This window comes from Oncorhynchus nerka, linkage group LG13, assembly GCF_034236695.1.
Source record: "Oncorhynchus nerka isolate Pitt River linkage group LG13, Oner_Uvic_2.0, whole genome shotgun sequence".
Classification (NCBI taxonomy): Eukaryota; Metazoa; Chordata; class Actinopteri; order Salmoniformes; family Salmonidae; genus Oncorhynchus; species Oncorhynchus nerka.
Genome location: NC_088408.1, coordinates 36,294,240 through 36,309,184, shown reverse-complemented (window position 1 = coordinate 36,309,184; position 14,945 = coordinate 36,294,240). Strand labels below are relative to the sequence as shown.

The 14,945-nt window shown below is 43.7% G+C and overlaps 1 protein-coding gene across 2 annotated transcripts in view; it reads right to left on the bottom strand.

Moving 5' to 3' along the window:
• Positions 1 to 1,150: 1,150 nt before the first annotated feature.
• The window catches only part of nkain2 (sodium/potassium transporting ATPase interacting 2), a 179,133-nt gene continuing 165,338 nt past the window's right edge, over positions 1,151 to 14,945 (bottom strand). Inside the window, exons 6-7 of one of the 2 annotated variants that reach the window (XM_029676846.2) lie at positions 5,580 to 5,661; positions 1,151 to 3,712 (exon numbers count right to left, since the gene is read on the bottom strand). In XM_029676846.2, coding sequence (XP_029532706.1) covers positions 3,703 to 3,712; positions 5,580 to 5,661 — 92 coding nt within the window. In that variant the 3' untranslated portion in view covers positions 1,151 to 3,702. Of the gene's footprint in view, positions 3,713 to 5,575; positions 5,662 to 14,945 lie in introns of those variants that run through there. The other variant, XM_065026367.1, reaches the window with a different exon arrangement.

The following is a 14,945-nucleotide window of genomic DNA, read 5'->3' as shown; positions in this document are numbered from 1 at the left end:
TCCCTGATGTTCTCAGTACTATTTAGCATAGGAGCCTATATGCTTTTTTCCCCCCGTATTCATCATTTTCTAACACTGGTAGGTCTCACATGACTCTCTGATAAAACAATCTGTCACATGATGGCACCTCTTTCGTCAGCTTGGAGCCCGGCTGCAGTGTGACTCTGATGGAGGCTTTAAAACAGACTACTTTGCATTTTCTCTTGAACAGATGGCTGTGAATATTGGTGAGTCTTTGACATTTCATTTTGTGTGCGAGAGAGTGAGCGTTCAGTGAACTTCCAGCCAGCTCTGTGTGTGTTGGGACCATTGCTCTGTGAGCATTACCGCTGTGGTTTCCAAGTACAGACAGTCTCCTTTCCATAATTGGTGTATATTTAGACACAAACACGCACACACACACACACACAAAGATCAGATAAAAATGCAACAGTGTCAAGGATTGATTTCTCCCCCGACCACAGCTCAGCTCCTGTATCATATCAGGATATTATTCTCTTTCCAATTGCCTCATTGGCTAAAGATCCAATTTCCAGTGAGGAGTTGGCAGAGTATTTCCTCTTCTCCCAGAGGGCAAGCTTTGTTTACTATAGAAAGCTGTATAGGTCTCAGGTAACAATGAATTTCACGCCTTGCTATCTTTCATAAAGGGATATTTCATAGAAAACCCAGGCAGGTGGAAGGTAAACCTGCAGACATATGTATAGGAGAGGAAAATCTTTACATCCACAGGTAGCCACATGTGCTTGCTTCAAAGGTTTTAATCAATAGCCTCCTGCCAGAGCATTATACTTGGCACAGGGCAAGTACATGGGTCTTTTAAACATTGTATACGAGAGTGGAGCATTTAGTAAAATAGAGGAACAAATAAATGATAGATGGCAGCATCAGGTTAGCTTCACACCCTCCCCCGTTATGTCTGCAGTGTTGAGAACGGATGGGCTGAGGCTGGCAACAGTTTGCCTCACATACTGTAGAAAATTGTAATGAATGATACCTTCCGGCTGTACAGGCTGTTGCTAGGCACTCCAAACCATTATTGTATCAGCACATCTCGCTGTTCAGATGAGAGATTAGAAAGTAGGATGTCAGTGATTACATCAGGCATTGCAGGAAGTGAAAGTACTCGGAAATCAAATGAGAAAATTGATTGGACTTTTCCACAGTTAGATTTTATTATATTTACAGTCAATTTGAAAGTAACATAAATATAAATTGCTAAATCTATTGAGAAGTAGAAGTGAGCACTGAACCCAAGCAAAACAACCAATGGTGTGTTCAGGAAAGCCTCTATGATGAGCAATTGAGTGCCTGCAACAGTATTATATACAGCTCCCTTTGAACGTAGGAACTTAGAATACAGTACAGCAAGATGCAATCTAATGATTTTATTTCTAATTCAGATCTATACAACATCTTGTCAAAAACGTTATCCTGGTTGAGAATGTCTGTTATATTTACAACTTTGAATAATCTCTGTAATCAAGGGGTGATGGACAATTGCAGCAGTAAGTAACTATGTTGGTAACCACCAGTGTCACTACAGTACATCCACTATCCAATCATATTAGATCAACTCACTGATAAAACACAACTTACTCTTATCTGGGACTTATAATGAATGGAAGCATTACTAGAGACCATATTGCTTTTATCCAGTTGAATATCAATACCATACTGTCCCAGACACAAATGTTATGAAGAAGAGGATAATGCTTAGCTTTGGAATCTTTGTGTCTTCAGGTTTTCTATTGGCTGTTACCATTTGGTCATGTTCAAACACAAGTAGTAAGTGTATGTTGGAAGCTAAAACTTGCCTGAGTTTAGAACAGCATTTTAGGCATTTATGTATTTCGAGGTGACATTTACAAAATTATCATCATAGATCACAACGGAGGGGGAAATAAAAGCTTCCATTTCAATATTCAGTCACTTGGAAGACCTGTTAGTATTACCTCATTCATTTCCAGAAGAGCCAACAGATTCACACTATTGAAATAGAAAACATAGATAGGTCCCATGATATAGAGTTAAGGTCTACAGAGCAGAAGGATTTATGCATGGTGGGAGATATACAAATTGTTTTGCTCACGGGAAGAAGGCTCCCTCCAGTAGAACAGTTACAGTATGATGAGGCTAAGACGACGATGAAAGAACTGAGGCAGTCCTGGTTGGTTCAGGGGGTTCCCACGCTGTCCACTAGACAAAAGCACAATGTTTCAGCCACAGCACAAACTCTACCACACACCTCCTTCTAGTCCTCACACCACACCACTATCAGCAAGATATTGTTCCCAAGGTTTCCCTTGACACTTTATACAGTTAGGAGTAAAAGAAAGGCCCACTTATACACATAACAAGAGCTTGGGACTACAAGGTTCTATCTGCAAAAAGATTATTCTAAGATAATTGGCTTTATAGTTACGAACCCTCATTGCTTTGAATAGTGTCATCTATTTTGCTATTGTATTCTTTGGAACTTAACAACATGAATTGGGGTATTTATATATTTGTAGAGAACATTGAAGAGAACAAGGCTATGTCAATAACTCAATTTTGATTAAAAAAATGCAGATAAAACCTTCTAGTTCCAAGCTCTCTATAATATATTGTTAGTCAACTATAAAAGAGTAAACACTGTCACATGTTAAAAAAAAATCTAGAATTGAAAGAAGTTATATTTTGTTTTCTCTTTGTCATTAGACTCATGTCTCCACGCTGTCTTAAAAAAAGCACAAAATTCACATAACCTTACAGAGAAAAGACATCTGCAGAAAGGCCAACTGTCACCTCTACCTAGTCTGGGATGAGGTCCAGTGCTTTCAGAGATTAAATATGCAACAGATTTTGACACCTCATGCAAAACAAATATTGTGTTATCCCCGAATGAACTTTTGAACTGATGTCCCCGAGACGAGCTCCAAAAATATGTATCTCTCGATAGCATCCAATACCTTGTCTAACTCATCTTTAACGCTTGTTCTTGGCACATTCAAGGCAAATACATCCATCGTAAGAAACAACAACTGATAGCTTCTTCAATCCGGTCAAAGTTTTGTCCCATTCAATTGCCCAACTCAGATCGAATTCCAACGGCCCAAAGTGTATGTATTGTAAACACATGGTTTCACGTGTACATTGATTCTAATCAACTCTTCATAAGGGAGCTATAAAACTACTTGTGATGACTAAAGCCATAGTGATTAGTTATTGAACATTCCTTAAGCAGAGCGTATTTCTAATCAAGTTAGTCGGAACACAGGCACCACTTAGCTAGTGCTCTCAGAACTTGGCACAAGTCCAACTGTTTCCCTTTGTCCAGAATCTTGGTCCTTTTGAACACTGTCCAGGGGCATCAAAGCAATTTGTTCCCTCAATATAACAGTTATTCAGCTGTCATAAAGAAAGCAAGAACCAGTATGGAGAGATATGCGTCCTGTAAGGTCAACAGAGCCACAGGAGGGCGCTCTTGCACCTGCCTGGCCCCTAGTCCAGACCCAGACTGACTCCACCACTGAGCAGAGAGGCTGAGCAGAGACAAAGAAAACCCAGTTTGTCGGAGTCTTTGAGGTTAAAGTGTCGAATCTCATGTTCTCCACACAGTTTGTAAGACACTGTATTATTTTAAGACATTTACGAAATGAGACAATAAGTTAGAACTGTAGCTCTCTATTTGATTGGTTCATAAGGCAGCTGTCCTTGTTACTTTGACCTGTGAAGAGAAAGAGAAAAATGAGTCAGTGCCAAGAAAGCACATTGCCACAGACAAATTCAAATACAAGTTCATATTGTATGTTCATGCTAAAACAAGCACATCACGAAAAAAAAAGAAGCATGAATCATTGCACCTGCCACTATTCTCTAAAGACCTTGGCAATTCACAGTTGTTACATCCAATAAGAACAACTGTTAACGGGCATCAGCTGTGAAGACTGATTGACTATTGAAGAGGATGTGTAGCACATCTACCATATCATTATCTTGGCGCGAATGATTTATAATCTATGTTGTCTTCCCTATTGGGTGTCATCAAACCACAGAATGGCTCTTAATGACATTTTAGTTTTTTCTCTCCATTCTCCTGTGTTACAAATGAATCCATATGTCCATAATGTGTGCCATATGTGTTAAATGCTGACCTACCGACAGTTACACACTTTCCCTGAGCAATACAGGAAATTATGATCATAAAATGATGGTTCTTGTCTGATGTGATGACGGTAAAGTGATTTACCCTGGAATTAGCCACCTATCTGCCCAGTTATTATAGAGAAGTATAGGCAGAACATTCATGACACAACTGAGTCATGTTGACGAAGGATTGAAGTGTTTCCTTGAGTGCAAGTCTAAACCCTATTCCCTTAAATGACGGAGGACTCCCACCTGAACTCAGCTGAACTTGTACAACCAGCAGCTAATAACAGATGACACAATACTGATTTGAACAATGGGCCAGATACAACACATCCTATTCCATTCACATTAGACAATGGACATGTCCACACACCCTCTGTGCACTTCATTGTCCCCTCCCCTCCCTGTGTTTCCATTCATTGCTGTCTGAGAGTGACAGACAGCAGGTTAAGATTTAGGAGACACTCCATTGTAGTCACCCCTGAATAACCAAATGTAGGCATTGGGCTGGGCAAGAGGCTGTTACCCCCCTCTCTTCCTCCCTACCTATTCCCACCAACCCCCCCTCCTCACTAGTAGACATGTCAGCACCCTGCTCTAAATCCTGGCACTGCTTCACAGTGTTTCTCCCCCTACGATTAGTGTTACTTAGCTGGGCCAGTCAGCTGAGGCCTGTGCTCCACAGAGAGAGGCAGGCAGGGGATACCCAGGCTGTTCTGTTCCTGCCACTGTGGAGCTCATCTGGCACACAAGGCCATGAGCACAGCACAGCATATCCCCAAAAATGTGCTTCATGTGACCCCCCAGAGAAATGTGATTAAAAAAAACATCTGGAAACCATGTGTTTGATGTATTTGTTACCATTCCACTAATTCCTTTCCAGTCATTATCGCGAGCCCGTTCTCCCCAATAAGGTGCCACCAACCTCCTGTGCATTGTATATCCACACTCATGTTCAATGTACCTCTGAGACCCGCTTTCGAGGATAACTCTTTATACTGTAGGAGTGGATTACTGTCTATTTCCCGTGTATTATATGTTGACCAGCATGCACTGTACACAGGATTATAAAACAACATCTCTGATCCATTCAGTGTCAAGTAGGGAAATCCTTTCAACTCTCTCAAAGACTGAACATCCCGTGCTCCTCTCCTCATTTACTCTCAAGACAATCCCAACCTTTCAGGAGTCCAGATACAAACAGTCCCTCCCTCATTGTTGACCCAAGCTATTGCCTAAGCTGTATTGACACTAGCATTATTTATATATGAGACTCCTCTCTGCCTGGCGTTCTAATGTCCTCAGCCTAGTCCTATTCGTCCAGTTTATAGACTGAAGTGTGACAATATAGTGAACTTGGCACCCAGATAAGCCACAGTCAGGGGAAAACATTTCTGAAGGACTGTAATAGGAGGTGTGAAGAGATGTAGCTACAGTGCACTTACATGTACATGGGTTGTAGTTGCAAATGGGATGTCTTCTGAGGCCCTTGATAACCATAGGAGTCGAACCCTCCTATAAAATCAACTGGACACAGAAATAAGAAGAAAAGGAGGACATCTGGTTACTGTGAGATCAAACAAAGGCATGCGTGTGTGTGTGTGTGTGTGTGTGTGTGCGCGCGTCTGTGTCTCTAAATAAGCGTGTGCGTGCTTGTGTCTTTGTGATAATCCCAGGCAGTGGATGATCAGTGTCCGGACCGTCTAAGGGCTGGTTAGGGGCGATATCTGTGGTGGAGCAATGCTCGGGAGCATGGCCTGTTGGATTAGCAGATCACACAGAATAACAAACTGGACAGGATTAAAGCCCAGCCTTCCACAGAGACCGGCCTGCAGGTCTAGGCATCTGGGCCTCAACCAAAAAGACGGAGGTGCTAAAGCGCGATAACGATCCGATGTCTTTATGCATCTGAGTCTTTTAAGACAAATGAAACACTGAGATAAGCCAAATACATTTCCTGATGAGCCCCCCCCCCCCCCCCCCAGCGCCTTGAATAGGAAGAGATGGAAGGTCGGGCATTATCATCATTCTAATGGTACATTTTAGGGGACGTTCACCAAAAGCTCTAAATCCTTGTTGGCCTTTATTGTAGGCATTAACCTCTGTACTGTGATCAGGCTTATCAGAGGACCTGCAGAGGTAAGACAGAACGTGCCCAATTTAAAATCTGGAGATAGACTGGCCACATCTCAATCAGGCAAATTTCAATAAAAGGCTAAGGAACAATAAAGGCTTGCACTACATCCTCTTGGAAAAAAAAGTCCCAGTAAATGTAGCACAGCACTTAAGTATTGTATTGTATCAGTATTGTTCTGCAGAGTAAATGTTCATATATAACCACAGGAAAATGTACAGTTATGAGTATAACTACTATTCCCTGAAGGAGGGAGTCAACGGCCAATCATATTCACTTCATGACCAATGGGCCAATGAATGCCGAGCCCGCCCTTGGAAGCCCCGCCTTCCTGGATATACTAATGGGGCTCGCATTCATTTCCTCAATTCAGTACAGCTTTCAGCGTGCCCAAATCCCCTGACGGCACGGGGCCAAAATATGTTATACCTCGTTCCCTCCTTCAGGGAAGAGTAGTTGTATTCAGAACTGTACGTTCCCTTTCAGTCAATCATTCGGTATAACATACTATGGGGACATACAATCACACCCCAAGCCAGCTCAGAGGGTACCAAACAAGGAGACCCACGGCAGCCCAAGCACACACAGATTACACTAGCTCTAAAAAGGGGTTACAGACAGTGGCGGATTTACCATTAGGCAGAAGAGGCATTAGCCTCAGGCCTCAAATCATCAAGAGGCCCCATAAGCTGGGCATAATTTATTTATTTTTTTACTTCTAATCTTTTACAAAAATATATAACTTCTCCGATTGAGATCCCACCCATGCTCCGTTTCGAGTACCCCAACCCCCGCCAATAATTTATTTATTTATTTATGTGTTTCATATCAATATTAATATTATCCAAGTTTTTATCATAATGGTAGAAACACGTGTCATTAATCACCCACGGACTGGTTCATAACAATGTACTATTCCACCTTGACTGGTTCAAAATAATGGACTACTCCACCCTGTGCATTGTTTCACGCGATACGATTTCAAACGTGACCTTCATTGAAATTAAGTAGCAGCAATGAGGCGCTTCCAGAGCGAGGCAGAGAAAATAAAGAAAGATGACATTTTTACAGAAGAATTGCCGAAGTGAACATATTTCTTTAGTAAAAAGACAGGTGCTGCTGATAATACTGCCATCGTCATCAAGGCAGAGGACATGTACAGTGCCTTCAGAAAGTATTCATACCCCTTGACTTGTGTCACCTTGGTCGTCTTGGTAAGCAACACCCGTGTATATTTGGCCTTGTGTTTAAAGTTATTGTCCTGCAGAAAGGTGAATTTGTCTCCCATTGTCTTTTGGAAAGCAGACTGAACCAGGTTTCCCGTTAGGATTCCGCCTGTGCTTAGCTGTATTCCATTTATTTGTATCATAAACAACTCCCTAGACCTTGCTGATGACAAGCATACCTTTGCCACATTTTTTGCAGTTTTACTTTAGTGGCTTATTGCGAACAGGTTTCTGAGTAAGGAACTGAGTTAGGAAGGACGGCTGTATCTTTGTAGTGACTGGGAGTTTTGATACACCATCAAAAGTGTAATTATTAACTCACCATGCTCAAAGGGATATTCAATGTTTGCTTTTTACAGTTTTACCCATCTACAAATAAGTGCGCTTCTTTGCGAGGCATTAGACAACCTCCCTGGTTTTTGTAGTTGAATATGTTTTTAAATTCACTGCTCGACCGAGGGACCTTACAGATAATTGTACTGTATGTGTGGGGTACAGACATGAGTTAGTCATTCAAAGATCATGTTAAACATTATTATAGCACACAGAACATGCAACTTATTTAGGCTTGCCATAACACAGGGGTTGAATACTTATTGACTCTAAACATTTCAGCTTTTCATTTTTTATTACATTTGTAAAACAAAATAAAAACATAATTCACTGTGACATTATGGGGTGTTGTGTGTAGGCCAGTGACAAAAATCTCATTTGAATCCATTTAAAATTCAGGCTGTAACACACCAAATTTGGAAAAAGTCAAGGGGTATGAATCGTTTCTGAAGGCACTGTATGTGTAGCCCATGTATATTATGCTGTCTGGCCAACAAGAGTACGGCATAGTACGTTTTTTCGTTTGCTTGGATGCTTTCTCCGGTAAGATAGTTTTAGCCACTTGCCAATTGAAGAAAAGTTGGCAGGTGCAATGTGCACTGTTTGGATGCTGTAATTATTTGGGATAAAAGTGCGAAGGTAACCTACTTTTTGATAATCAGATGAAAAAATCATGAGTGGTTGTGTTCATGGCATATTAAAAGGTAATACATTTTCACAGTTAAATTTCATGTCTTTCCTATAAAACCCATAAAACTGGTCTCTGCCTGGGGCCTCCAAATCATTAAGTCCACCACTGGTTACAGAAGCCACCTTTTTACCTAATAGGTACCTGAGAAGCATGAACTGTCAGAGCCTCATGAAGCCTGAACTGTCAGAGCCCTATATAGGGAACCAGAACCAGCTGCAACTTGGCTATGCACAATGACAATCTGCCACTACAGGCCAAGTCCAAAGGGCACACGCGCTGCATAGCATTGATCAGAGCCGATGAACCACGGCAGCCTGAGGCTCAAACACACAGGAAACCTGCAGTAACCTGGAAACTGTGTACTCCCACGCCGCCACGGCAGCCAAAGGCTCAAACACACAGAAAACTATGGTAACCCTGATAATGCGCACTTTACGCTCTGCCGCACCCCAAGGCAGCCCAAGGCTCAAACCCGAAGGGAACTGTGGTAACCCTGATAAATGCGCAACCTGCACACTGCCTAACACCCACTCCCGGACCCAGCCATAAGAACACTATGAGCCACACTGGGAGCAGTTACATCCAAGTGATAAAACCTCACTAAGGTATGTGGGGATGCCCCGGATCAATGCCCTAGAAGCCGCCACACCCCTAGTGGAGTGAGCATGCACATCACTAGGCAATCCTTTTCCCTTGTCCTTTGCTGTCAAATGCCAGGGAGACAATCCAAGAAAGTGCCCTACCCTGAGCTGGATTAGGAAAATAGACAAAAAGCTGGTCACAAACGCGGACATCCAGGGTCCCATCCATATACATGTGTGAAGCGCACCGGACACAGGCCATGCAACCTCCGTTGTTCACTGGGAGCAAATGGAGGAGATGAGAAAGGGAACAGCTCAAAAGCCAGGGACCTGTTAGATATAGCCATAACCTTGGGAGCAAAAGCTGCATTAGGATGTAACACAGCTTTGGAGTCGCCAACCGCAAACTCCAAACAGGACGGGTGTACTGATAGCATGTCAAGATCCCCAACGCGCTTGGCCAACGCCAATGCCATGAGCAGGGCAGTCTTGTAGGAAAGCACCTTCAGGTCCACAGACTCCAATGGTCCAAACGGAGGCCCACACAGAGCATCCAGGATCAAAGCTAGGTCCAAGGTCAATGCCATGGCCTTTACCAGGGGTCTCCAACATGTTCTAGCATGAGAGCTGCTTTAAAAAAAAATGTAATGTTGCAAGCTACAATTTTTTTCCTAGCTTTCAAAGCACCTTTATCTCTTCTCCTCTCCCCTGCAACTCTTCCGAGCCTTAAGTGTACAAGAGAAAGTAGTACACTATGTTTTCTGTCAATATACCTGGTAGAATAATGGTTAATAAACAACTATAAAAAATGTTTGAGTACGAAGCGTTTGCGGTGATCACCCTGCGGGACAATATCCGGCCCATGAGAACCCACTGCAAGGAGTCAACGCCCTTAGGTACGACAGGGATACCTTGAGCCACCGATGGCAATGGCAAGTTGCGTCCAGGCGTGTAGCACTCAGACAGCGCTGAAACAGACGCATCAACAGAAGTCCCAGAGGCACCCCAGCTATCATAGAGGCCATCAGAGCCAATAACTGCAGGCACAAGTGAAAAGGCATCGAGTGCCCCAGCTGAAATCGTGCCAGACCGAGCTGGAATGTGTCCCTCCTCTTTTGGGACAAAAACGTATGATTCAGAACAGAGTCCAGATTGAGACCCAAAAAATGAACGCACTGAGCCAAAGTCAAACAACTTTTCTTGTAATTCACTATGAACCCGAGAGATTGAATATGGGAAACCAGCATGGCAGTGTGGAGCTCCACCTGTTCCCTTGACCCCGCCAAGACCTGCCAATCGTCCAGATAGGCCAATACTCTGATCCCTTGGCACCACACCGGTGCCAAAGCAGCCTCCACCACCATAGAAAAGGTGCGGGGTGATAGGGAGAGCCCGAAAGAGAGCCCACCCTCAAAATGAAACCGCAAGTCCAGGAAGGTTCGCAGCGTTCCATCGGCTGCACCAACCGCTCTGTACTTCTGACACGGGGACCATCCAAATATATGGTTTTGAAGGAGAGAGGAAATCTCCACTCTTAAGGCAGGCGCTAGGACCCCGGGGACCATTGACGTGATGATGCCACGAAAAGGAAGAGGACGCACAGCAAACTGCTGTCCGTAACCCCTAGCCACCGTCCTCATCACCTACTGTGAAACTGCGTAGGCCGCCACTGGACAGAGCACGCTGCCAGTCTCCCATACATTATGTCCTGAAGGGGCAGAGCTCCAGCCTGAGGACTGGGATAATTTGTTTTCGAATCCACCACTCTTGACAACCATGTGTCTGAATGTGGGGAAGGAACTGTTTTTATTATGCCCTCACCTGGATGATACCGCCCTCTCGATACCCCTGAACACCAAGGAACTTTGGGTTGAAACAATGTGCTTTCGTGATACTGCCGTTCTGACATCCAGTGCACACCAGGTTCGGGGACTTTGGCAACTAGTAACTTGCCCTCATTAACCGAGCCACTTGGGAGCACTGTTGCCACTATAAATGCTTGGTGAGGAGGGCCCCATCACCCCTGTGAAGGATTTTCATGGGAAAAGGACACGTAGAGCTGCGTCCTGTTTTCTGTAAGAACGCCATAGTCGAGCCAAACAACCTTGTTTGCGAAACTGGCTCATCCAAATACATCTGCATGTCCCTCTCAGGAATCCTGGACAATGTCAACTGGAGGTGTCGCTGAGCCACCACTGTCACCCCCACACTTCCCCTACAGACAGGATAGTACAACAGGACAGATGTACAAAATTAGCCGTAGCATGCATTTCGACAAAGATCCCTGAAACTGGCTTTCCCGCCTCCATAGTCTTATTCAGCTCTTGCAGCAAATCGATATGATACAGAACATCTGCAGCACTGTGACCACATTCAACAACCGGGCTGCCACACCCTAGGCCTGGTATACTTTGTCCAGCTGATCCCCCGAGAACTGGGACTGTTTATTTGGAAGTACCGTGCTAGGATTAGCCCCTTTGTTAGTCCATGGAGGTAAGTAAGTTGCCAGCTTTGCATCCATCAGCGGAGTGCAAACGTGCCCCGCCTACTCCATACGCTGTACATTCATGAACTCCCCATAACCCGGTAGAGGGGAATCCCGGGTCGCCTTTAGCTCAGGGGTAAGCAGGGGTAAGCGATGCTTCACAGCTGCAGGAACAGGAGGTAGATACCTTCCTCCAAACCTAGAGGAACTCTGCTGTGGGGGAGAAGCCGGCCAATCCACCCCCGGGTGATCTGCCGCCCTACGACACAGCTCCATCAAAGGCGTATTAACCACCAATGGTTCACTCTCACCGGCCGAATCCAAAAGCTTTAGGCTGCCCCAGATTGATGTCATTCGATTCACACTCTGAACACCCTCCAGAACCAGCCAGGGATAGTACAGTATACCATCCCCGGGAATCTGATCAATGACAGAGAAACTGGAATGATCTTCACTTGGCTGTGATGACAGCCCTATCAACTCCGACCACCGCCGCTGCTCTCTCCCGGCCTCAGACAACCCCATTCCCGAGGTCGCTTCACCGGAAACCCTTCATCAGGAGCCCCAATCTTTCTCACAAAGTCAGCCCGATGCCCAATGGAAGTTGAAGCCAGGAGGAGACAATGGTCACACGAACTGGTCCGAGCCAAGACCTCCTGAGCGTGTTTCCACTCCATTTAAACAGGAAAGCACTCATGAGTATCTTTAATTTTCATTGTGAAACCACATGCCCTGGGGCACAGTCGGAGGTTCCAACTCGGCTGGTTAGCCTTTTTGAATTTACTCTCACCACTGGCAATCTTACTAAAGCAAGGAAGAACTGTCTACACAAGCAGTGGAGAAAGTAATGGGTTTTTAACAAAAACAAAAACCGATAAGAAGAGTCAAAATTCGTAACATCTATTGGGACGAGTACTCTCTCCCTACTAACAGACCAAAGTCGGAGCTGAATTTTGTAGTGTTCGTGTGCTTCAAAAGTGAGCAAATTACATGATACGCTCTTCCTCCAGAGGAGCTGAAGAGCGAAGCATTGAGGAAATGAATGTGTGCCCCGGGATTATAGCCAGGAAGCTGGGGCTTCTGAGGGCGGGCTCGGCATCCATTGGCCCATTGGATCATTGGGCGTGATTTCAGTTTTCTTCAGGTGAATATATAAGACTGTTAGAATGTTACACTGAGTGACCGACTGACTGAACCATTATGTGTGTAATGAAAAGCTATTTTAATATTTTCCTTTTGCTGGAGGGAATAATGTTAAATGCCTGCAGCTACTTATATTTACCACGCTAATATGACAAATAGTGCTCACTTGATGACGAAACACACTAAAACAGATGCTAATAGCTAAGGTGGATTATTAGTAGTTCATATCTATACAAAAAGCCCTGAAAGATGCCAGTAAAACACTAGCAGCAGTCAGAGATATACAGGCACCACTTCCCCCAAAGACATAGCCACATATTGATTGGGCTTTATTCAGTAGGCTTTAGCTATAGGGGAAGGTTTAATGGCAGCATTGTTGAGAATTGCAGTCAGCACAACTTGATCTACGTCTCCAAATTGCTTTTGTCTTAAGTACTCACAACAAGTCGTTATGACAAAGCAGTGGCAAATGAAATGCCGCCGAGGGCCAATCAACATGAGGTTCCACCTTTCTGGTACACTGAACCTGATTGCAAATCCCACAGAGGAAGCTGTAACCTAATTTCCTTGTTATTAATGCAAAAAAAAGGTATTTACAGCATCTTGATACCCCCTCTCATCTTTTCTCCCTCTTTCCTCTCTTGGAGGCAAAATAATTGAAAATACCATCCCTTTCTTTTAAATGGACCCTGGGACATTACCCTTGATAGTAGTTGTAATTACGGAGTGAGCGTGTTGATTGGTTTTAGCTGTTCATTACCTTCGCTGAGGTGCTTCATGTACTATATTAATTAGAGCTGTAATGGCCAATACGGCTTCCAGATTAGTGTTTCCTCATGCTTCAGGGATCAAACTATCAATACCATTCTCATTCACTGGAGGATATGAACAATATTATTCCTCTGTGTTTGGCCAAATTAAACACAGCTATATGACTGAAATGATCACCACCACCACTGCAAATGGAGTATTATACTTCATGGGCTTTTCCCAGGTTCTTTAAATTCCAACTCCGGAACACATCAAATACATCAACGAGATTGTCAAGGGTAAATTCCAATTTGAGCTTAATTTCCCCTGAATGGCATGTTTCTCACTGCCATTATTGAGTGGCAAATATAATTGTCTCTTAATTGGGACCAAAATTACTTTTATCATAACAATGCCTGAGGGAATCCTTTACTTATCCAGGATGGGCTATATAATATGCCAGATTGAGGTACTCCCCATTCTGGGCAGTGACATTTGGGCTCTAAAGATGGGAAAGCTATGTCTGGGGATACTCTTTAGAGAGAGAGAGAGACATGGTCTGATAGGCAATCTCAGCTAGCTGAGAGACTCACGTTTGGTTGTGGTCATGGTTTAGTACTCCTACCTGCCTAGTGTTGGCTCCCTGTACAGGGGCTCCAGCAGAGCCAGGATAAATGCTGCATTTTTTTTACACTCAGATACCCATGCTAAATATAGAGGAAATAGCCTACTAAGTGCCACATCACTTATTTGACTCAGTCTTTTTCTGGCTTGAGAGAGCAACCAAACCGCGCGCACTCTTAGTAATATCTCTCATAACAGCTCCCATGTTCAGTGTACTGTGTGCATATTGAAGGTGATCACACAGCTATCAGAGGCAAAGCCTTCTTCTACCACCACTGAAACGTTTTATATGAATCCCTATTGCTGGTGAGCGGTACTGTATGTTGGGTTGCGACAACACTAACCAGCAGTCAGGTATAATGTCAGTACACTAAAAGTGTTGTTAGTGTACTGACCTAGGGGAGGACCTAGGGGAGCCGGGCACTCTTAATAAAGGCATGCTGCATCCAATCTTAAATGAATAACTGTGATTATGAAACTCAAGGTAATATTCACTACTGTTCAAAAGTTTGGGGTCACTTAGAAATGTAATTGGTTTCGGAAGAAAAGCTATTTTTTTGTCCATTAAAATAACGTCAAATTGATCAGAAATACAGTGTAGACATTGTTAATGTTGTAAATGATTATTGTAGCTGGAAACGGGTGATTTCTTTATGGAATATCTACATAGGCGTACAGAGGCCCATTATCAGCGACCATCACTCCTGTGTTCCAATGGCACGTTGTGTTAGCTAATCCAAGTTTAAAAAACCCTTTTGCAATTATGTTAGTACAGCTGAAAACTGTTGTCCTGATTAAAGTAGCATCAGCATTTGTGGGTTCAATTACAGGCTCAAAATGGCCA